The sequence below is a fragment of the Arvicola amphibius genome, chromosome 7, assembly GCF_903992535.2.
Source record: "Arvicola amphibius chromosome 7, mArvAmp1.2, whole genome shotgun sequence".
Taxonomy (NCBI): Eukaryota; Metazoa; Chordata; class Mammalia; order Rodentia; family Cricetidae; genus Arvicola; species Arvicola amphibius.
Genome location: NC_052053.1, coordinates 47058614 through 47082023, shown reverse-complemented (window position 1 = coordinate 47082023; position 23410 = coordinate 47058614). Strand labels below are relative to the sequence as shown.

The following is a 23410-nucleotide window of genomic DNA, read 5'->3' as shown; positions in this document are numbered from 1 at the left end:
TGGGGTGTGAGAACACAGAGCATTACCCAGTCCCGTCTGGTGGGAGGGAACATAAAGAGAGGAAACGGTTCAGCAGACGTATTCCCCAACACCGTGCTAAGCATAGAACCCAGGGCCTGCCATGTCACTCCCCAGATCCCAGCAATAGTCTTTATAGGACGATGCTGTTCACTAGGTATGACAGGGACCCAAGGTGCTGCTGGTTTCCTGCCTTGGCTCTGGTCCCCAGACGAATCCATGTGCCCAGAGCAGCCACAGTGCTGTAAACTGTCAACTAGTTCATTGTGCCCCAGTAGGGCACCCCAACTACCACCATATGAGTCTCCTCTCCATCCCAGCAATCTCATGCTCTTGCTTTTTCTAGATGGTTCCCCCCTTCTACACTGTCCTTCAGATTTGGGTTTGGCGATGTTCTTCCTGGAGCCTTTTTCTGCTCCCCCAAGTTCTTCTTTGGGTACCACAACAGCTGGCAAGCATAACTGAAGAGCTGGGCACAGACCCTTGTTTACTAATAATGCTGTTTATAGAACAGGTTTGCAGACAGACGGGAAGGCAGCCCCAGCTCCCAGGAACCCCCTCCCTACAGTGTGTGACATGCTCACCACCTCACACTTCGGTGGTATGGCTGCTATCATTATGAACACGTTTGTTAGCTGATGTCCAGCTTTTGCAAGGTTCCCTAGAGTTCTGACATGCCCCCATCACAGTATCGTAAGGGACAGTTCCCCTGTCTTAAAATGCCCTGTGCACTATTTGTTCATCCTTCAATGCTGTTTCCCCTCTCCTGCCACTGCCCACTCGTCATTGTTTTTTTTTTTTATTTTTTTATCATCTCCTAGTTGGTGCCCATCAGAGCAGGGACCCCCATCTTCTTTGCCAACTGTTTAACTTACTTATTTAATTCCCAGTTCAGAGCCTGCCACATTACATTACCCTATAAATATTTTTCCTTGCATATTTTAATAAAAATAAGATTCCAATCAGCATATCAGCAATTTGCCTTTTCCAAATATTGACAATATATCTTGGGAGTCTGTCTATCTCAGGATAAGGCAAACTTGTGCTCACATGACCTGCCTGCCTCCCCATGCCTCACTAATTTTGTGGATTGGCTTGGTTTTCTGGACAAAGACTCTCTAGCCCTGTCTGGCCTGGAACTTGAGATTCTCCTGCCTCGGCCTCCTGAACCCCAGAGATTGCAGGGGCATACCATCATGCCCAGTTCTCTTTAACTTTGGGCTGTGAAGAACTTCCCATTCCCACACACACACAAAGAGAGCCTCCTGCTCCAGCTACCATCTGAGGTCTTCTTTTTCCTTAGAGTCTCTACTGTGTGGCCTTTTTCTCACCCAAAAGCCACCCTCAACTGTCCCATAGCTGCACTTGCAAATATCTCTGGATTTCTCTAGAAGACAGAGACGTTAAGAACCAGTGTGCAGCGGCATAGTGACAACTGATATGCAGTAATATCATAGACACCTTAGTATCAATGGCCATGTGCCTTCTAGGTACACTTGGCATTTTTCTGACCGTGTCTCCACCCAGGCCCAGCCATGTGCTTACTTGGCCCTGGGCTAACGAGCCTTTGAAGTCCCTCCAGGGTTCGCTGGGGTCCCCTCCCTCCGTAGCAGTCCTCACCCTCTGCCACCCGTCTATTGATGAGCCAGATGCGCGTCTGCACCGTGCGGGTTGCATCCACAGCCCACACATTCAGTGGCATTCAGCGTGTGGCTCTGTCCTCGGTGTTTCTGGTCCAGATTCGGTCTGATTCAAGTTCCACTCCAGCGGCGAACGATCTAGAAAGTTCTCTTCCTGTCTGTGTCATCTGTGTTGTTCTGGGCAGTCATGGCTCAGTGCCTGAAGCCCTCCATTCTTAGGGACCCCCACTTCTGTCATGAGCTGCTGCTATGAACAGAACTATGCCCCCTTTGGTGTTAGGTTACCTGAGGTATAGCTTATATAGAAGACAGGCAGAATCCATGCTATTGCTTTCCCTTTATTTACCAGTTTGCACAATGATGAGCTGCCTATGAATATTTGAATAAATGGTGAATAATACATGTGTGGGTGAACTGACGGGGCTGAGGAGCTGGGGTTCTTTCTGTCACCCTCAGTGGCTGGGTCTGTGAACAGCAGTGTCTGGGGTGTGGCTCGCTATTCATCACCTGTCTGCCCACCTCAGGTAAGCGCTAATGTGGGTGTGGATATGGGGCTTAGTGGGTCTAGGGTTTATCTAGTGGGTACAAAGCCCTGGGTTCAATCTCCATAACACTAAAACAAACTAACAAACAAACAAAAACCCAATGATTGTGGGGCCGGAGAGATGGCTCAGCTTGTCCCCAAACTTGATGACTCAAGTGTCATCCCCAGTCTTCCACATTCATGCTGTGGCACACATTTGCGTGCATGCACGAGTGCATGTGCACGCGCATACACACACACACACACACACACACACACACACACACACAAGTTGAATTAATTTAACTTTTAAAAATGGGTATGCTAGCCAATACCTATATTCCTAACTCTTGTTGGGATGATTTTGGGAGGGTCAGAAGTTCAAGGTCTTCTTAGCTACATAGCTAAGGCCATTTTGAGCTATATGAAATGCTCTCTCAAATTTTTTTTTTAAAAAGCCAAACAGTGGTGGTGCACACCTTTAGTCCCAGCACTAGAGAGGCAGAGGCAGGCGGATCTCTGTGAGTTCGAGGCCAGCCTGGTCTAAAGAGGGAGTTCCAGGACAGCCAGGGCTACACAGAGAAACTCTGTCTCAAAAATAATATAATAAGGCCGGGCGGTGGTGGCGCACGCCTTTAATCCCAGCACTCGGGAGGCAGAGGCAGGCAGATCTCTGTGAGTTCGAGACCAGCCTGGTCTACAAGAGCTAGTTCCAGGACAGGCTCCAAAGCCACAGAGAAACCCTGTCTCAAAAAACCAAAAAAAATAATAATAATAATATAATAATAAATATAAATAATATATTAATTAACTAATTAATTAATATTAAAAAGGAGTTCAGGTGGTCAAATTGCTGAACCATCTGACATAAGGGAGTCTCTCTCCATCTAAGAACAGAAGTTCAGGAATCCACACAGGGCAGTCAGAAACAACCTCAGGTGGTCCAGCACACCCCTGGCTGGAAAAGGTACCTGACCCATGGGAGTGGGCATCTGCCCTCTTTGTCCTGAAGGAGAGTCTGAGTGTGCAATGAATGACTGACCTCCCGAGTCCCTTCCAGGGCTGCCCATCACAGTCCTGGCCACTCCTGCTCCTGAGTTCTTGCCTTCTCACCAGAAGGCCAAGTGGCCTGCCCTGGAGCTTGCTGACCTCCCCCATCCTCTGGTCTCCTCAGGTGCAAATGCAACCTGCACGCCAACCTGTGCACAGTGCGCGAGGGCAGTCTGCAGTGCGAGTGTGAACACAACACCACGGGCCCCGACTGTGGCAAGTGCAAGAAGAACTTCCGTACACGGGCCTGGCGAGCTGGCTCCTACCTGCCGCTGCCCCATGGCTCTCCCAATGCCTGTACGTATGTAGCCAAGCCAGTGGTGATGCTCATCCTGTGCCCCAGGACTGTGGCTCACATGTGTACTTGCATGCACACAAACACACACACACACACACACACACAAAGGAGGGGGCAGCAGGTGTGGACACGCACACATGCTGACCCTCCAGCTGCCCTCTTCCGTGTCAGCCCTAGTTGCTGGCAGGCCAACCCCACTGGGTTTCTCAGCATCTTGCCACCCTTCTTCACTCTGAGAGCAGGGTGGGAGACCTGTGGAGATTCAGGACAGCTGGTACAGTGAATGCCCCCTAACAATCAGTGGTTATGGGGTGCATGCAGCATGTCACATGCTTCTGGCACTGAACCCCCAGCCCTGCTGCTGGCGGTCAAGTACTAACCTTCACATTTGGCAGAAGTGTCCTTGGAGATGCTTGTCTGAGCCCCTGCTCTCAGCCTGGTCTTGTCCCCGCCTCACTCAGCTATCAAGGGGAGCCATGTGAGAGTTTCCTCACACATGTCTGTATCATGAGCACTCTTTGAGAGATCCTCATGTGTGGGGGATCCCAAGAACAGGCTTCATGAAATCACAGCTCCCACAAGTCTCTGGGCTGCAAACAGAGGAGAGCCTGAGCTGGCTTCTCAGACCCCTGAAATGCACCAAATGATCTGTTCCACACTGAGGGTGCACCAGGATCAGTGGCTACACGTGGCTTCCCTGAGCCCTCGCAATACCATGGGATTGCCATGACTAACCCCCCACCCCCACCCCCAGATGAGCACCCAAAGACCCAGTGCCCTCCTGGTCCCACAGCCAGTCCCGGCCAACATGGGACCCAGTGACAAAGCCAGGGTCCACGTGGTTCCCAAACCACATGTCCCATCTGGCACCCTCCCTCACCCCTAAAAGATTCATGTGACTTTATACTGATCAAAGCCGAAGGCTGTGGCAAGGCAGACGGTGACAGGCATGGCGCGCGTGGGCTACAGCCAGCGCTGTGACAAGCCTTTGAAGCGATGACTTGCCAAGCACCGCGAGGCACTCAAGGGTCTTCAAAGGCACAGAGGGGGCTTGGCGGGCTGCTGGCCTGCCCCCATCTAGCTCCCTCCTCCTGGGTGCCTCTCCACATCTCTTCATCTCCCGTGCCTTCCTTTAGTCCTCGCTGCTACCTCTTACTGGTGGGCTTGTCTCCCCTCCATCTGTCCTACAGCCATACCCCACCCTACCCTTCTGTTTGGTTCCTTCCACAGCTTCCCACCTGTCACCTCCACCATCATGGACCAGAACTACTACCTGCAGAGTACTTAAGAGAGCCACTGTCCCCATGCCCTGCCAACCAGACAAACAGACCCCAGGGTCGCTTTTATGTCTTATCTCCTCCCTGCTTTGGGAACCCTCCCCCACCTCACCCCCACTTCCCTCTATCTACCTCCTCTCTGGGACCTCCTCTTTATAATCACAGGGACACCCATCCTAGGTGCCCACCTACTTCAAAGCCTTGGGAGTGAACCCCTAAGTTGTCAGTCTCCCCAAACACAAGGCCCCTGTGAAATCACCCTGCCTTTCCCTCCGTCATTCCCTATTCCCAAAGCCAAAGTCCTCCACACCCAGTCTCTTGAGACTGGATCATTCCACTGTATCTCTGTGCCTTCCTTACCCTCAGGACCAAACTCTGAGGTCACCTGGCCCCTGCACCCCACTGTTAGCACCTAGTCCTTGCCTTCAGCTCCCACACTCCTAGCTCATCTATGTCTCAGGCATATGGTACCTGCCGGGTATGTAGGGAAAGACTGGAATAGAGATCAGGAGAACCACCCAGTGCCCCACCCAGTCCTCTGTCCCCACAAGTCCTCGGAACCACCTAGGAAAAGCTGTGGCTGACTCCTTCCTTTTGTGACTGTGACAGTTCTACTCAGGGATGGCAACATCACTAGTTAATCCAGCCTCAGGTTTCCTTCCCCACAGAGGCACAGAACACTGGGAGATGGGATCCAGCCTCTCACACTGCCGTTCTCCCAGCAGGTCACACCTCCCATTCCTTGGTGATATCTCTGTCCATGAGGACATTGTTCTGCCTTAGGGATCCTGAAAGGTGTGGTTAAACAGTAGGGAATGCTTTTCACAGTGTCCCTTCTGAAAAATGGACTAAGCGCAGCCTCCAGGCAGTCAGCGGGGAGAATCGTGAGAATGGTTGTGGACCCATCGGCTGCCCGTGACCCAGCAGATTCTCGGGCCCTCTAAGTCTCCTTCCCTTTAGTGGGACTGGATGACATCTCTGTGAGCTCCCCTGCCTTGTACAATGTCCTGTGCCAGGTTAGGGTGGCCAGGTCTCATGTCTAACACTGTTACCCTCTTGTGCCCTTACAGGTGCTGCTGCGGGCTCCGCCTTTGGCAGTAAGTATGCCGCACTTGGTACAAGACTCTGGGGCTGGGCCTTCAGAGTGGACAGGAATGGGCTTCTGTCTCTCCAGGCCTGGCCTGTGTTCCCCTTGCATCTAATCACACCCGACTGCTTCTCCACCACACCACAGGTCTCCTAGGAGCTTTCTCATGCTGCTTTGGAAGAAGGATAGGGCCTTTGTGCATTTGTGGTCCTCTGACCCCTGGGTGGACAGAGTTCCCTGTCCTCCCATACTCCATTCTGCCCTTTGTACACAGCTAGGATAGGGTCCTTCTCTATTTGTGGCAGTGTCTGTCCCAAGTTTGGTCACATGGTACCTCCTCCAGGCATCCTCTACAGCCAGCTTGTTGGAGGGTCAAGCTCTGATCCCAGTGCTCTGGATGTCAGGGAATGTCACGCTGGGAAGGGGCATCTGCAAGAGTGCAGGTGTCTTAGAAGCCCCAAGAATGGTGTGGGGGGGGGTCTGATGTGGGTACCTGCTGACTCTCATCCTCATGGTGTTCCTAAGCGTTTAGTGGAGCCAGGTGGCTATGCAAAGCAGGGCACTGTGACATCTCATTTAGACATTGCAAACTCACTCTGCCCCAAAAGATGTACCCACTCCAGAGTCAATTTGAAAGGGCTTGTCAGTGTTAAACTGTGGCAGACCCCGAGCTTCGTGGATGTCTCCAAGGACTTCACTGCCCTCCACCGTGTTTCTATGGAGACACACTCTGTCTGCCTGTCCTGCCTCAGTCAGGTTGGCCCCTATCTGAGATGCTAGTGGGCAGAGAGAAACTGGACTCTGTAAACATCACTGGTATTTGCCCCCAACATCAGAGTAAGTGAGGACTTCTCTGGGAGGCCCCTACTCCACCCTTTCCTGCTTTCTCCGTGTCTTGCCAGGTACCAGCAGGTCTATCAAAGACTCTGCGCCCAAAGCCCCTCTGGCCACTGAGGCCACAAAGAGGGGTCCTATCACTTCTGTCCCCTCCACGTCTACCATCCAAGCCCCTGCAGCCCCCAGCACCCCACAGCCCACAGGTAGGTATGAGAATACACCCAAGGGTGCTTGCTCCCTCCCTTCTTGCCTCCCTCACCCAGGGAAGAGCAGACGCTTGCTTCGTAGAGTAGAAACACTATTAGCAATCTAGTCCCATCAAAGCACTGGCTGAGGGCGTCCCCAGGCCATCTCAGTAAACCATCCCAGCCAGGAGTCCTAGCTAAGGCAACCACTGAGGCTTCCGGAATCTTCTTGTTCCTCCAAATGTTGTAAAGAAGAGCCCAGAGGTCAGTGTAGCCAAGGGGACAGGACCTTGTAGGAGGGTGCCCATGGCAGCAAGTCCACTCAGATATTCAGTAAGAGACGGTGCCTTGTTACCCAGACATCCTCTGTAATCCATCCATGGAGCTGGCTCAGGCTCTGTCCCTACCTGGCCACCTCTTGGATTCTCCGTCTAGCTGCTGGCCAGGGGGAAGAACAGAGTCGGATTAGTGGAGATCAGGGCAGGAGGAGCCTTGAGAGGAAGCAGACTCCTAAACACCTGTGAGCAGAGCTAGGCCCAGACGGACTTCCTGGCTGGCAGCAGTGACTACAGGAGCAGCTACACCCGGGGCTACAGACTTGATGGCTATTTGCCCTCCCAAAGCAGCACTGGAGCATCCAAGTGGCACGGGATCCCAGTGTGCCCCTCTGAACTCATCTGGGGAAGGAGTGCCAGGTCTAGCCCACTGCAGATGCTGGGAATCTAAAAAGATTCCTCCTCCTGGAGTGTACCAGCAAGATGGTGGCCAAGTAACTCCTTTTTAGCCCCAGTAACATATCCCTCCGTCCCCTCTTCTCAGAGGAGACATGGTGACAACTCCTTGTCCCTTGGACCTTTCTTCTCTCTCATCCCTGCCTAGACACTTCTTACCCTTGGCAGGTGACATCTCAGGATGGAGATTCCCCAGCAGCTGGGGAAGGGATTAGCCCCACACTCTGTCTCGTCTCTGTCTACAGCACAGGGCGGCCTCTTAAGGTCCACCAGCATCCTTGAGAAAATTACCTTCCCAGGCCCACACCACAGCTCTCTCTGAATCCCTCCTCTCTACGGGGACGTGTGCAGAGGGCTGAACCCATAGACTAAACCTTCCAGAGGAAACTTCCTGCTCCCAGGAACCCCTCGGAGGCAGAGGAATCTGGGCTTTCAGGCCTAGCTGCCTCTGGAGACCTTTGCACTTGGTTGAGCCTGTGATGGACAGAGGGGACCAAAAATAACCAGGAAGGGGCGGGTGCTCTATCTGCCACTGACCAGTGGTTCATGCAGGGTGGGGATAAGCACTGGCTGCCAGATACTGGGGGACCTTGAACCAACTTGGAAGCTGGGTAGGGCAGACTGAAGTTGGATGCTAAATATGAGAAGACAGGGAGCCCAGTGAGGTCACTCTAGAAGGACGGGGTCTGAGTTACAAGAGTCCCCTTGAGCCCAGGACTGACTGACTGCAGGATTTTGCTAGTGAGAAGCCGGCATGCCCATCCTCCAGGCTGCAACAGCAAACTCCCAGTGAAAGTCAGATCTGTAATTCTGAGCCCTGTGCTGGATGGCTAAGCTTTAAGGGGAGGAAGTAGCTTCAAGGTAACAGTCAGCAGCCTGCACCTTCTCATCTAGGACATCCTTAGCTCCTGTGTGACCATTGAAGCCTGTACCCAGAGTCCCTGGGACACTTGGCATACCTTTGGTCTGGATGCCAGTTGCATTCAGGTGTCTGGCTGGCTGCACAGCGTTCTCTTCCTAGTCTCCCTGGAGGAGGGCGTTGAGGCTTGGGAAGAAACCACCGCGGCTATGGTATGCAAATTATACCTCAATAAAGCTGGTTAAAAAAATTAGAGAAACAGCTTCCCAAGGTCCCAGGAAACACACAGCTGGAACACGGGGCCGATTCCATTCACTCCCTGCCCCCTCTGCCACTTGGGGCTACTGCCCCTGAAGTCCCAAGTGTTTGGAAATGGTCCAGCGTTTAAGACATAGCTAACATGGGCTCTTGGTCCCAAGGATCCTCTTCTAGTCTTGACGCACAACACAGGACCCCTGAGTGTGTCCCAGAAGAATCAGAGAGAAGCTTTCTCTTCCTGGACCCAGTACCGTCCACAAGGTTCTCAGACCTCTTTGGCTACAGCCCAGCTGGGCCTAGATACCCCAGTCCCAGAAGTTTCTATCTCCTGCCAATGTCAAGCTGTCTGGAAGCCCCTAATCCTTCCCAGCCTCCTCATGCGGGTGGGGGGAGCCAAGCTCAGAAGCAAGATGCCTTCGGGGTGGATTTACCAGGGCTCTTAATTAAGCCCTTGCCAATTTGGGTCCTGTGGCCTTGTCTCTTCACTGAATACCATATTAATGTCAATTTGATGTCCAAAGACCTCAGGCTCCCAGCTGGGAATCTCCTGCCGTTTTTAACTGGTAGAATTTCTTTTTCTTTCTCCATCAGCCACCATGGTAATCCTTTTCCAAAAGGGAAGACATCAGCTCCTCCCTGATGCCCCCCCCCACACACACACACAACCTTCTCCCAGTTCTGTCCTTTGAATTTGTCAGTGATTGCTGACTATGTTCCTTGCTTTGTGTGCAGCTCTAGGAACTGACGGGGGTCGGGGAGTTGGTGAGCCATGATGAGGTCCCTGATCCTCAGTCCAAGGATCAGAGGGTAGAAGGGCAGTGATCAGAAAGGCGAGTTAGACATCGGAGGACACTCTGGGAAACCTTCTAGAACCTTCCTCAACGAGTCTTGTCTCCTAGGCCAGGACATTGTTCGCCAGCACTGCACTAGCCTAAGGTTTCGCACACAGGATTTGTTCAGATTGACCCTCAAGTTGTAACAGAAACCACACAAAGAGGGAAGAGTCCTTGCAGGCAGTGTCCCAGTGAAGGAAGGACTATCCACAGGCCACAGGGCCTCAGGCATGGGGGCCTCCTCTCATCAGGCTTCAAGTGTGTGCGTGCATATCCTCTGCAGGCTGCAATAGCATAGATGCACCTCCGTAGCGGAAATGGAGCCCCGTCCTTTGGCCGATAATGACAGAGCCTGTAGGTGTCACTTCTTACAGGGGCCTCTGGGAGGGTGGGGGCACCACCATCACGTGATTTGATTTCTTCTCTTCTTCCTCCCAAGGGCAGACCAAGCCACCTACTGTTGCCCCCCTTGGTGATAGCTCCCTCTGGCCCCAGGTGTCCACCAGTGCAGAAGGTATGGCGGCATGCTAGGTCTGAGACCTTGGAAGCTCCATCTTAGACCCTCGGGCCCCTTCCTCTGTAGAAGGGGTGGCAGGCTTATATGGTGGGCCTGGGTCGGAGGGGGCCCCAAGAACTGAAAGTAGCGGGAGAGAGAACTCAAGAGTTAAAGCAAGGAGGTATAAGTCCTAGAGGCCACGTTCACCCCTACTCCCAGCCCCGCCCCTGTTAGAAGCCAGTAGTGATTTCGCTAAACCTTCTCCAAGGGCTTCAGAGTCTGGAGAAGGAACCGCTCCTCTCCCTCCTAACAATGTGGGTCCCAGGATACCTGGGCATCCGACAGGGCTCAGAATAGGGGTGACTCTGGATAAATAAAGGTGGCAGGAGAGGCCTGATGCAAAGACAGTCTAACGGTGGACAATAGCAGTTACATGAGGTTGTGAACTGTGTAGAAACCCCCCAGGACCAGGTCAAAAGCACTATTTTCCCACTGTGGGGGAACACCCAAGAGAGGGGGCTCATCTCTAGTCATATATGGATGTTCATGGGCTAGCTTGTCTCTTCAAGAAGGAAGGTTGTCCTCAGTTGTCCCCAGATAACCTATTGTCAGCCCTATTGTCTTTTCCTATCCAAACACCTCAAGTGCCCCTCCAGCCCAGGGATGAATGAGCCAGGCTTTGAGCGCCCTCTGCTGACAGTTTCTTGCACAACTCGGGAGCATCGGAGCTTTAGCTTCTTACATCCTAGAGGTCGGTCCCTCAATCAACAATCCTCTCTGGCGATGAATACACTAGTCAGCTCCTGCTCTGGCCCCACTAAAGGACCAGAAAGTCCTAGAAGGAAGTACAGAGGCTGATTTCTCCACGATAGTAGAATGGTCACCTCTAAGAATGGGGTTGGGCACTGGTGGGATTCCAGGCAGGGAAAGGCTGCCTGCATTCTTGACTGAATGACACTTGCAAGTCACACCCAATGACAGCAAAGGACCCGCCGTAGCTGGAACAGAAGGAAGTCCTCAGAGGAAAGATGGTGCAGTCTTAAAACTATTTAGGAATAGTTGTGTGTGTATGAGTGTTCTGCCTGCATGTAAGTATGCGCACTTCATATGTGCCTGGTACCCATGGAGGTCAGAAGAGGGTGTGGACGCTCTCGAACTCTGGAACTGGAGTTACAGAGCGTTGTGAGCTGACACATGGGTGCTGAGAAATGATCCATGTTCTCTATCAGAGCAACAAATGTTCTTAACCACTGAGTCTCTCTCCAGCCCCAAGATACAGTATTTAATGCCAGGTTTAGACTCAGAATTTGATGACCAGGGGAGTTCTGGGGACAGAGGGAGAGAGCAGAAGGGCAGTGACATTTGCTTTCTGTCATCCAAATATCTCTCAGTGTCTGCAAATGCCTTAGGCTGGGGGCTTAGGAGAGGGAGAAATTGTTTGGGGATTGGTCCAGCAGATGGATAGGTGTCCTCGGGTGGGGGGGGCAGAGGCTGTGGGGATGCACTCATCGCTACAAGGTGCTTCAACCTGGAACTCCACAACCTGGGAATCTCACTCCACACCTGAGGGCCATGTGGCCTCTCCCTGCCTCATATGTGAAAAGTTGATAGGGTTGTCTGGCGCCAGCCTAAGACACTCAGAAGTCTTGGTCTAGCTTCTCCATGGTTACAAATGGCTTGCCCCGGTGGATGGACCATGGCAGGTATAAGCACTTGTTTCTCATCTCTCTAAGCTGTGCCTATCTCGGCTGCTGTCCCCTCCCAAGTCAAGGGCTCCATACTTTTCCAGCTCAAGCCCAGATCTCCTCAAGTGATACCCATTGAAGAATTTCAAGGTAAGATGACCCGGGCCATGCCTCTAGCCTCTTCCCCAGATCACTGGACAAAAACAAGGCAAGACAGAGCTAGTCGGTGCCAATGCAGAGAACCCTCCCAGAATAGCTGGGTCAAGGTTAAGCAGCGTCTCTCTGGCCCCAAGGGAGCTGAAAGCGGGGATGAGTCAGAAACCAACTCAGGCACAGTGGGCAGGCACATGGCAGGAGAAGCAGCTGCCACAAATAGCCTGACCTGGCTCCCCTGGGAGGTGTGGCCCAGGGGCTTGTCTTGGTTGGAGTGGAATCTGGGACACTTAGGTTACTGGCAATGCTCTTTGGGGGCATCTAGAGGATGCTTTACCTCCTCAGTGTCTCTGGAGGACCCAGGTCAGGAACAGGTCAGGCAGACGCATGGGTGGGCCCACCAGTTCCTCTAGATATATCTCAAAGGCATTTCTCCAGGGTCTCCTGTGACTTTAATCCTATGGAGACCAGATCAGCCCCACCCTGAGCATCACAAGAGAGAGGGAACTGCCAGGCAGTGGTGGCGCATGCCTTTAATCCCAGCACTAGGGAGGCAGAAGCAGACAGATCTTTGTGAGTTTGAGGGCCAGCCTAAATCTACAGAGCTAGTTTCAGGATAGCCAGGGCTATGGAGAAACCCTGTCTCAGGAAAAAGAAAAGAACAGCCTGTGGTAAGCTAGAGGCATGGCTTGGTTAGCAAAGCGCTTGCCTGGCACAGGAATAGACCCTGGGCTGGAGCCGCAGCATGGCACTAACTGGGTGTGGAGCAACCCCAGAAGGTGGCGGTAGGAAGGTCAGAAGTTCAAGTTCATCCGTAGCAACAGACTGAGTCCAAGTCAGGCTGAGCTACCTGAGACCCAGTCTCAAAACAACAAAACCAAAAACACTTGTGGAAGGAATTGTGCATGGTACCACAATGACTCAGAGGTAGCTTTCCTTGGTTTGAACCGTGCAGTGAGATTCAAAAGCTGGACTGAGGCCAGAGCAAGTCAGGTGATGATGCCTAGAGTCTTGCTAAAACTAGCAATACAGAGCCAATCAAGCTTGTGGGGAGTCCCAGCTAGTAAGGAGAAGTCCCACAGGACTTGCAGGGACAGGGACAGCCGTCAGTTTCTCTCTTCCAAAGCAGCATGGAAGGAAGGTTTTCTGTCCCGTCCCATCACGTCCCCATTTGTGCATGACTCTATTCATCCATAGGCCCCTGAGGGGACCATAACAAACATGGAACCCTGGCACTACCCTCTGAAAACGCGGCCTGCAGCACAACCCCACCTACCTTGCATGAATCAACTGCTAATCAGCCCCAGCACACGAGCATCCTTCAGACAGCAATCTGCTCTGACACTGGTCAGGTGTTGGCATGCCCTGGCCTCCATGACTCCCTACCCACAGGCCTCCCAGAGACTCAAAGCTAGCAGAGTTAGCTTCATCTCATCCTGACCTGGGGCCTCTTTCCAATCCTTCTTCCAAAGATGCCTCCACCCACCTTCCCTGTGTATTCTTGGGTATGTCCTTCCCTGTATGCCTCAGTTTCCCCCAAATGCTCACTGACCACTGGTGTTTCTCCCACTTGGCTGGTCCAGACTGTGAGTGCTACGGCCATTCCAACCGTTGCAGCTACATCGACTTCCTGAACGTGGTGACCTGCGTCAGCTGCAAACACAACACTCGAGGCCAGCACTGTCAGCATTGCCGCCTAGGCTACTACCGCAATGGCTCTGCGGAGCTGGACGACGAGAATGTCTGCATTGGTAAGTGGCAGTGGCAGGGGGGTCTCAGGAGGAGGAACCACCTGGGGAGGTCCAGACCCTCCAGGTTGAGGCCCTCCTCATCTGAGCATCTCTAGGGGACCAAAGCCCTTTGATTTTCTGCTGTGACTGTGGGCACTGGAAACAAACACAGGCACTAGTTAGAATCAAAGGATTGTGCACATCCCCTGTCCTCTCTGGGCGCCCCAGAAAATTGGGGGGGTGGGTTAGCCAAATGGTTTCTATCTTTCCTGCTGTTGAAACTGCCCTTCAAATTTTCAGAGCCAGCCTTGCAAAGCTGGGCCTGCCATCTTAGGCACCCACTCTTTCTTCCGTGTTCTGTCCCAGCACTAGCTTTTCGGTAGAGAAGTCCCAAGGTGCTCCTTGGGCCTGGACAGGGGACAGAACCTAAAAGCCAAACCCATAGCCCCAAAATGACACCCAGTAGCATAGAAGGGCAGTCAGGATGGCCTATCTCCAGGCCTGTTTCCAGCAGGGGCCAGGTCTCAGGCTGTGAGCAGCCCGGGATCCTAACCTAACCAGCAGCCAGCAGGACCACTGCCCATCCCCCACCAGCAGCACCACCTGGCCTGCTCAGCTGCAAAGCTAGAGCTGTCACTCTGGATCATGGCTGAGGCCTTCAGATAATTCCATCAGCTCTAAAGTGATCAAACAGAATTGTGTTGCCAGTGTCACACAGGGCCAGCAGCAGGGACAGGGTAGGACCTCTGATCTGATTAGAGGTGCCCCCTTTTTCTTGTCTGTCTGTGCCTCTATCTCAGGCCAAGCACTGGGCTTCAAGAACTGGGGGTCAGGGATACACACACCCTATACGCAGTCATGCGTGCACACAAACACTCCCCTCCCCCCAAACCAGCTAGGGCCGGCAGTGAGCAGCGGTAAATCTCTGGCTGCTCTTCCTCCTCCAGCCTTGGTGAGCGAAGGGGGGGGGGGGGGGCTCCTGGATAGACACCTGTCACCTATCACACTATTAGTTTTGGATTAGAAAGAATCAGCCCCCTTCAGCTGTCCAGAGAGGGAGATGGGACTGACTGAGGCCTCACAGTGGGGACGAGGAAAAGAGTGTTGGATACCAGGAGAGGAAAAACTATAGAGCCTTCTCTAGCCATGTGGATGCCCCAGCTGTCCCCACTGCGGCCCAGCCACGAGCTCTCTTGTGGGGAGCATGGCCAGGAGCACAGAGACTGAGCTAACAGAGATATAAACAAGAGCTATAAAGGTTGAGCCTGGGGCAGAACCTATCTGAACGCTGCCCTTTCGACTGCACGTGCCCCATGCCCTTGCTCCTCCTCAGAATGTAACTGCAACCAGATCGGCTCTGTGCATGACCGGTGCAACGAGACAGGCTTCTGCGAGTGCCGGGAGGGCGCCGTGGGGCCCAAGTGCGATGATTGCCTTCCCACGCACTACTGGCGCCAGGGATGCTACCGTGAGTAGACCGTTCCCTGATGGTGGAGCCTTCAGGCTGGAGGAGTAATCCAGAATGGTGGGAGGGGGTCTACATGGGTCTGCTGCGGGCTGGGGTGGGCTTCTAGCAAGCAGTTGCAGCAAGAAGGGCGTGATGAAGGAGTTCAAAGTGGGTGGGTGGGGGCTCAAGTGGGTATTGTCAGGTCTTCAGAGGGTGGAGTCCATGGCAAGTGGGAGCCAGCAAGGAGGAGAGCTGGGGGTTAAAGGGGAGCTGACTGGAGTTGGCTGAGTTGGTTGCTCTAAAGAAATGAAGGCTTGGGGGAGACCCAAGGGATATAGCCTGGGAGAGCGCTCCATGTACCCGCAGCAGAGTAGGCAAAGCTCTGGAGGCAGACAGCATGAGCTCCTAGGGAGTCGCACCGCTACCAGGGAGGAACTGGGGATAGAAGGGCTAACAGGGGGGTGGACAGACAGGGGCCGGGTCCCACCAAGCAGGGTGTGCGTCCTAAGCATCGAGAGCTCCACCCGGGGGGACGGGAGTTCCCAGAGCCCCATTGCAGAAGCTCAATCCCTCCTCTCAGCTCCTCAACTGTCCCCTCCGGTCCGCAGCCAACGTGTGCGACGACGACCAGCTGCTCTGCCAAAACGGCGGCACCTGCCTGCAGAACCAGCGCTGCACCTGCCCGCGCGGCTACACCGGCGTACGCTGCGAGCAGCCCCGCTGCGACCTCGCTGACGACGGTGGCCCGGACTGTGATCGCGTGCCAGGCACCGCCCCGCGCCCCGACACCCTGCTCGGATGCCTGCTGCTGCTCGGGCTCGCCGCCCGCCTGGGCTGCTGAGTCCGCTCTAGGGGTCCGGGAGTCCCGGGCCCGACGGCGACACGGGTGCGGCCGAGCTGCTCCCAGGTGCTACTCGCAGAATCCTCCAGCCCTCCCTGCTCCGCCCACGCTCACCGGCCCCTTCCGACACTGTCCTCACCGCCCACAGGGGGCGCTGTGGAGTCCTGGCCCGGCGGGCTGCGATTTTCAGATTTTTTTTTAAATGACCCAAGGTCCCTATATTTTTCCTTTGTTTCTTTGCTTTCTTCTTCTCCTCATTCTTCCTCCCCCCTCTCCCTTTTGCTGGCGGTGAGACAGGGACTGGGAAGAAACGCTGCTCATCCCAACACCCGCAGGTCCTGCCCCCCCACACACACACACACAAACACACACACACACACACACACACACCTCTTGCGCACACCCCAGCGCCTGTTTCTGGCTGGCTCCACCAGCCAGCAGACCCGGAACTCCAGTTGCCTACAACTCTAGTCGCTGACTTGATTCTCTTTTGTATCTTTCTTTCTTTCTTTCTTTCTTTCTTTCTTTCTTTCTTCTTTCTGTTCTTTCTTTCTCTCTTTCTTTCTTTTTCTTCTCTCTCTCTCTTTTTTTGCACTCACCAGACCCCAGGCCCCCAAGGAGGCCTGGAAACAGAGGAACTCACTGTCTGAGGGATGGGTAGGACAAAGGGCGGAGCAGAAACCTTGTTTTCTAGAGAACTATTTTGTTTGTATTCACTGTCCTTGTGAGGAGGGACTCGGGTGGGAGCTGGTCACCGAGGGTGGCTGATGGCGTGCAAGCCCACAGTAAAAGGAGTTCACAGCTGCCTCTGCCCTCTTGCTTTCTGTAATGATAGACACTCCCGAAGGTCTGGATAAAGAGAGGAACCCACAAAAAAGCCTTTAAAAAACAGTTCCATACTGAGAGCACTCTTTCCCAATCTGTCCTCTCCTGGTCCTCCCCCCACCCTGGTGGCCACCACCTGGTAGTTATTTTTCCAAACAGAGGTGCCCCCTTTTCCTACAGCTCCTTCCAAATTCGGAGCACCTGCTATGGAAGCCCCAGGAAGATAACTCAGGGAGCATTCTGGAGGCTGAACCCCATGCTAATTTGTAACTCTCTTCTGTGACCCCCTGGGATAAACGTGTTATTTCGGCCCTGCTGGCTTTGGAGTCTCAGGTCCAATGTGAGGTTACACAGAACTCCCAGGCTGCAGACCTGGCCACTGTGTCCCAAGGTAGGCACGACACTTCCTTGCTTGCTTAGGTGCTTGGTATGTGAGGACCCAAAAGGTCACAGCAGTCGGCCCACCTGGGTGTTTCCCTCCTCTGCTTGCCCTGGAGGTCAGGTTCCCCTCCCATTTATCTTTGCGCATCTCTTAGTCCCTCGTCCTGGCTCCTAATTGCCCCACTGCTCCCACAAGTGTCCCCTCCTTGTTATCGGCCAGCTGTTCTCTGTAGGCCATCCTGTCCCCAGGCCTTTGCTCAAGTCTGAAGCAAAGCTAAGACAGTGTGCTAAACTTAGCTGGTATGATTTACCAGAGTAAAGACAGAGAATGGAACGTGGGCTGACTGAGGCCAAATGCCGCCCCCTACTGGTCACTCTTTGCTCTGATCCCCTGCACCAGCAGAAGTCCGCTCCTACCTCTAAGGGGAGGTTCTGTCAGGTCCCTGGCTCCATCTACAGAACCCCAACATGCCCGGGGAAAACATCTCTGATTCTCCTTGTAGATGAGAAAGGCCATATGACACTCCTCTATGAAATATGATATAAGCAAAAATGACAGACAGGACTTGCAGAAAGTTTCTAAAAGTCACAACCACCACCACCACCACCACCACCACCACCACCACCACCACCACCACCACCCCTGCCACATTGGGTCCAGTTCCTCTTCTGCCTCTCTCCCCAGTGCTCAGTCTGCAGGGTGGAGGCAGGAGTCATCTGGCTGAGCATGTAAACCCCCCTCCAAGATGGTGGAGCAAAAGCTGAACTTGCCTCTGTGATAGACCCAGCCAGGCTATGATGTCCCAAACTTCTGAAAGTGGGGGAAAGAAGAAACATCCATGGGAGGGAAGCTGTGGGAATTGCGGTTTCTGTTTCAGGCAGAATTGCCAGTTCCTAAGCCCCTGGCCTCCTGGCTTGACATCTAAGCGTCTAAAGTGCACTGAGTTCAGAGAAAAAAACAAGACACCTAGTTTACCACACAAATCAGCATCCAAGGCTAGGACACCACCTCTCCCCAGAGCAGGGCCAGCCTCCACCTTCAGTAGGGAGCAGAGAGTGAGCTGCTGCAATCCCACCTTCCTGCAAGGGGACTGGAATGCCTGCATGTGAAAGAGGATGCAGCAGCTTTTAGAGCCACAAAGATCTAGGGTCCCGCCCTGGAAACATAGTGAGGCGAACGCGCGCAGACTGGCCTCGAATGTAGAGATCCTCCTACCTCTGCCTCCCACGTGCTGGGATTAAAGGCGCGCACCACCACCGCCCAGCAGCACCTACCCCTTTCTTTATGCCACCTGGGAGTGTCCCAGGACACTGGAGGGGCCTGACAGGAACCCACTCTGTCCTTCCTGAGCTCTCAGCTCGCCTTGCTGTGTCAGCATCCCTAGGACCAGCCAGTCTCCTCCAGAGCAAAGGGCTGCTGCAGGGCATTGTAAATCAGACTGGCAGCCCCAATCCCTAAGGACCGCTCAGGCCCTGACCTCGGCTGGAGGATAGAAGGAATGTTGCCAGTAGCCATTTGGAGAACTCTGACATCTTCCAGATCACAGAACGAAGGAGAAAACAAGGTCACCCAGGCCAGAAGTCACAGCCCAGGCTTTTGATGTCCCGTTCCCAAGGCACCGGGAGGAAAGCACCCTTTAGCCCAGCTAGGCTCATAACAGCACCCACCTGAGGCACCATGCAGCGTTAGGATGTTAGCCCTACCCTTAATCCCTCCATTATCCCAAGATCAGATTTCCATCTTGGCTCTGACAACCCTGCAGGCTGTGCTGCTCTTAGAGGCAGAGGTGAGGAGCCCTTAGCATCAGGGCTCTGAGGATGGAGCCAGCAGTGCCCCTACCCCAAGTGACATCTACAGGTATCTCAGCAGTGCCCAAGTGGAGTTTGAGAATCACTGTGTCAGCAGGAATGGATGGTTCATTTTAGAGAGTGGCAAGTAGAGGCTAAGGGGAAGAAAGTGACTGGCCTGAAATCATGATGCTAAGGGATGGGTGAGATTGCCTGCCTCTGCAAGTCTCTGTACCCCCATTGGCTCCTCTGCCCTCCTCCCTCTTCTACCCTGTGTGGGGATCCCTGGGGAGCCTGGCTTCATCCCACTGACTGCTGAGAGCCAGGGGAGTGTACCCCTTACACAAAGGCTGCCCTGGCCCTGCCCTCTAAATAAACAGAACTGCTGCCTTGGCAATCTTGCCTCCAACCATGCTTCATAGTTACGAGGCATTTATGGGTGCCTGGGGAGCAGCTCACATCTCTTGCAGGTCTGGGAGGAATTGGGGTGAATTTGGCTGGTCTCCCCCAGTGTGAGGCACCTAGCCTATCCTAGCGCATCTTAGGTGGGAATCGTTAAAGGAATGGACCCTAATAAGAAACACCGGTTTATTTTTCTTTTAGAAAGCACACACTGCAATTTATAGGCAAGCTAGAAACTATGAAAAAGCTAACAGAATATATGTACATTTTGAGACAGTCTTGCTTTGAGACTCCTGATCCTCCTGCCTCCTCAGTGCCAGGACAATGAGCATATTAAGTTAAAATTACCCACAAGTCTCCATCCAGAGCTAATAACTGTCAATGTTTTTGATAGCTCTTTCTAGTATTTTCTATAACAAGCACCCCCCCGGAATTATTCTTGTTTTCCTTCGAATCCCACAGGATGCCGGGATAGCAACGGAACCGTCCAACTTTTGTGTGTATGCTGGGGATCCAAATTCAGGTCCACACTTTTGTGATGGTGCTGTCCCCACTGAGCCTTCACTTTTGAGATCTCTCCCTGGGCCTAAAGCTCACCAATCAGCTAGTCAGGCTGTCCAGCAAACTCCAGGGACCTGTCCCCGTCTTCCCAGTGCTGTTTACTGGGGGGAGGGGGGACACCACTGCACCCAGCTTCTTACATGGGTGCACGGATTCAGGTCCTCATGCTGACAAGCACTAACTGGACTGTCTCCCCGGCCCTCTGAAGGCCTGAGAAAGGCTAGCACAGCCTTTCATCTCGCTCCTGGCCCCTTTCCTCTTCCCTCTCAGCCTCAGCTGGTGGCAGAGGGACTCCAGCCCCCAATAGGGAGTTGCTGCTGTTTCTCTGTGAGAAAAGGGTTTGGCCAGATGCCCCCACCCCACTGCTGGCTGTGTTTCTGGTGGCAATGGAGAATGGCCGTCCTGGAAGGGTAGGCCCAAGGCAGGAGACTGCAGGCTGCCAGCTGGTTCCTAACCTTAGCCGAACAAGCAGGTGGCCCTTGGGACACAGCCAGGAGCTGAGATGGGCACTTTCCATAGCCGACCAGTGAATACATGGCTGGCCAAGAACAGGCTACAAAGGTAGAGGAGATGGTAGCCCAGGCCAAGGGCCTGGAGCTTGCCACCTGGATTTGAAGTTGGCCTTGACCGCTACACTTTGTGTGACTTTTGAGTGACACACTCTGGCATCTTGTCTTCTCATCTGTGAAAAGGGAGAGTGACAATAGCCCTGGTCTCCAGGGCTATCTAGGAGTCAGTAAGCGCACACTGGCGGGGTTGAGGACATGCCTGGCATAAAGCCAGCCAGCCTACTGTTTTATGGTTACCCATCCTGTCACCTCCACACCTGCCATATGACACAGCCTCCCTCCTGCTCTCCCTCCCTTCCTTTTTTTCCTCTTTTCTCTCATATACCAGTGTGCCAGGCTCCAGGCATAAGGCACAAGGATCCTTGGGGGCAGATATGGCCCAGCCCTTCCACTTGCCCTATTCCTTCCCACATGCAGGCATCTGCCCAGTCTTTATGCTACCCAAGGCCAGAAAGGCATTGCAGACCTCTGTGCCCAAGGGACTCCCCTGCTCCTGGGCTGCCCTGCATGTAGAAGCTCAGTTAGAATCCCTAGGCCAGGAACCTCTCTGCTTACTTCTTCATGGCTGGCCTGGGACTCATAGCAAGCCCCCTTCCCCAGTCTTGTGCGCAGGGATTACAGACGCGAGGCTTGTTCTTTCTGGTTGCTCTCCTGCACGTTGTATAGATGGGCTTGGAACTAAGCAGGGGAAACTGGCAGGACTGTAGAGAGGTGGGGATTACAGTGGGTGACCAAAGGCTTGTGGAAGGCACCGACAGTCAGGAAGCCCTCTGACTACATCGCCTACTCGCCCAGCTGACCTCCATTGCTCAGCAGCATTCCCTACTCCTCATCCCTTCAAGGTTTTGCTTGATCCAAAATCCCCAAAGAGGTATGGAGAGGCTATAGGGAAGGTCATGAGGGCCAGGCAGGACTGGCTCTAGGAAGGCCCTGGGGCCTGAGACCTAGAACCCAGTGACATTGGACAGGGCTGGCCCAGGAACAGGTGGCAGGGCTTCAAAAGCAGGTCAGGTTGACATGCTGGAGATGCAGACTTGGGGGCATCGTTATCGAGGAAGTAACTTTGATTCCCAGAGGCACTATCAATGACAGGGAGACCAGCCTCCCAGGACCCTATGCATCCAGTGCAGGAATAAGATCACAGATGGATTTAAAACTCACACACCTATTTAAAATCCCCCATCATGGCACACGAGGTCATCCCAAGATGGCAGCCCTCAGGGCTCTGGTATCTGGCTGCGGAAGGCAGCTCCATGGATTCCTGGGAGCCCCCCCCACTCCCACCCCCACCCCCCTGCCACGAGCGGCTGGCTACGGCTTCCAGCTTGCAGGTTGAGAGAAGTGGTGGAGATCCAAGAAGGGAAGACGACTGTAATTGTAGGCAGAACCACAGAAACTCCCAAGGCCACTCAGGCCAGTGTCCCTCCCATTGGGTGCCGCTGGATCCTGAAGCCGAAGTCTAACTCTGAGGATGTGCTACTGCTGCTCAGTCAGTTCATCCGGCCACACGGAGGCACGCTGCCCTGGAGTGTCACAGGCTTGTGCCTGGAAGAACACCGAAAGATCAAGGAGTGTGTAAAGATGGCTCATCAAATAGGTCTATTCTCAGATCACAGGCCACAGCTTCCAGAAGTGTCCTTATTGAAGAATAAACCCAAGCTCAACTGCTACCTGACTCGCTGGGCTCCCAGCTCTGTCAAGCCCATCTATAAAAAAGGCCACCGTTGGGTTAAGGTGGCTATGGCTGTGGGGTCACTCCTGAAAGACAATGTCTGCTACTCCAGAAGGCCTCTGAAGCTGATTCATTAATAGAAGCTGTACTGCTGAATATCCTGACTAGAACTTTCCAGATGATGCACCTGCCCCTCCCACCAGAACCACTGCCCTCCACACACAGCATGGGGACTTTAGAACTAACTTCTGTTCTCTAGATCTATCTACCCAGTCATGATGTTGGGAACCAGGGCAGACAGGAACTGGCCTGTGGTCTTCTGACTAGCATGGGCTGAGATCGGTGCAAGGGCAGGAGCCATACACAAAGAAAGGTAATAAAGCAGACTCTTGGCAATAAATAAATAAATAAACAATGCCCCATCGTGCCAGATATAGTGGTGCAAGCCTTTAATCCCCACTGGTCTACAGGGTGAGACTCTGTCTTGAGTAAATTTCCCCATCCTGCCATGAGTTCAGAGCAGCCAATCCGTGCTGAGCAATGAGGACCAAGTTTGTATTAGTGTTCTAGGACCATTCCAGAGGGAGTGGCCTGAATCCCTTCCATACTGACCTATAATCCTCAAGGGATGCAGGCTCTTCTGAGCATGCTCAACAGCATATCCTATGGCAAGGAGACTGGAAGAAAGATGAGGGAATTAAATCCCTAGGGATTTTCCCACTGCACCCCCCTCCTTCTCCTCACACCTGACACGCAATTCTACTTGTTCCTTCCCTGAGCTCAGTTCTAGAAAGCTCCAGCAGGGAAGCTTGGAGTGCCTGGGCCTAGCCCTTGGCTTGGAAACACTTCTCTAGGAAGAGGACTCCAGGGAATAAAGGCAGATTCCACAGCTGGGTAAGGAAGCCAGGCTAGCTGCTGGGGCCCCTGGAATAGCAGGGTCAGAGTGAGTCCAACAGAATACTGACAGCATGAACTCTTGTTTTTCTTAAGAGTGTACAGTACTTTTAAAAGTATCATCAGGGCATGGGAGGGGTGATGGGAGGAGGGTGGGCATTTGCAATAGTCAGGGGGCGGGTAGAGAAGAACAGTTTTCCATAAGCCACCAGCATGGCAACTACCCACTGATACTTTGGAATACTTCCAAACAGTTGGTAAAGTGCAGCAAAGGCTACCAAACAGGCATCTTAGGGATAAACATGCCTATCACCATGATCTGGTCACTGCACACCATGTACCTAGGCTGAAAGGTCATATAGCTGTCATA

The 23410-nt window shown here is 53.3% G+C and overlaps 2 protein-coding genes across 4 annotated transcripts in view; both read left to right on the top strand.

Moving 5' to 3' along the window:
- The window catches only part of Ntng2 (netrin G2), a 57682-nt gene extending 41734 nt beyond the window's left edge, over window positions 1–15948 (top strand). Inside the window, exons 3-9 of one of the 3 annotated variants that reach the window (XM_038337444.1) lie at window positions 3356–3528; window positions 5877–5903; window positions 10036–10110; window positions 11826–11927; window positions 13514–13681; window positions 14994–15128; window positions 15716–15948. In XM_038337444.1, the coding sequence (XP_038193372.1) occupies window positions 3356–3528; window positions 5877–5903; window positions 10036–10110; window positions 11826–11927; window positions 13514–13681; window positions 14994–15128; window positions 15716–15948 (913 nt within the window). The remainder of the gene's footprint in view (window positions 1–3355; window positions 3529–5876; window positions 5904–10035; window positions 10111–11825; window positions 11928–13513; window positions 13682–14993; window positions 15129–15715) is intronic. The other 2 variants (XM_038337445.1, XM_038337446.1) reach the window with 2 other exon arrangements.
- A 5733-nt stretch (window positions 15949–21681) lies between these two features.
- On the top strand, window positions 21682–22283 carry LOC119819969 (28S ribosomal protein S18a, mitochondrial-like). The gene is given in 2 exon segments (XM_038338188.1): window positions 21682–21765; window positions 21768–22283. Coding segments are annotated over 2 exon segments (600 nt in total).
- The last annotated feature ends 1127 nt before the right edge of the window (window positions 22284–23410 follow it).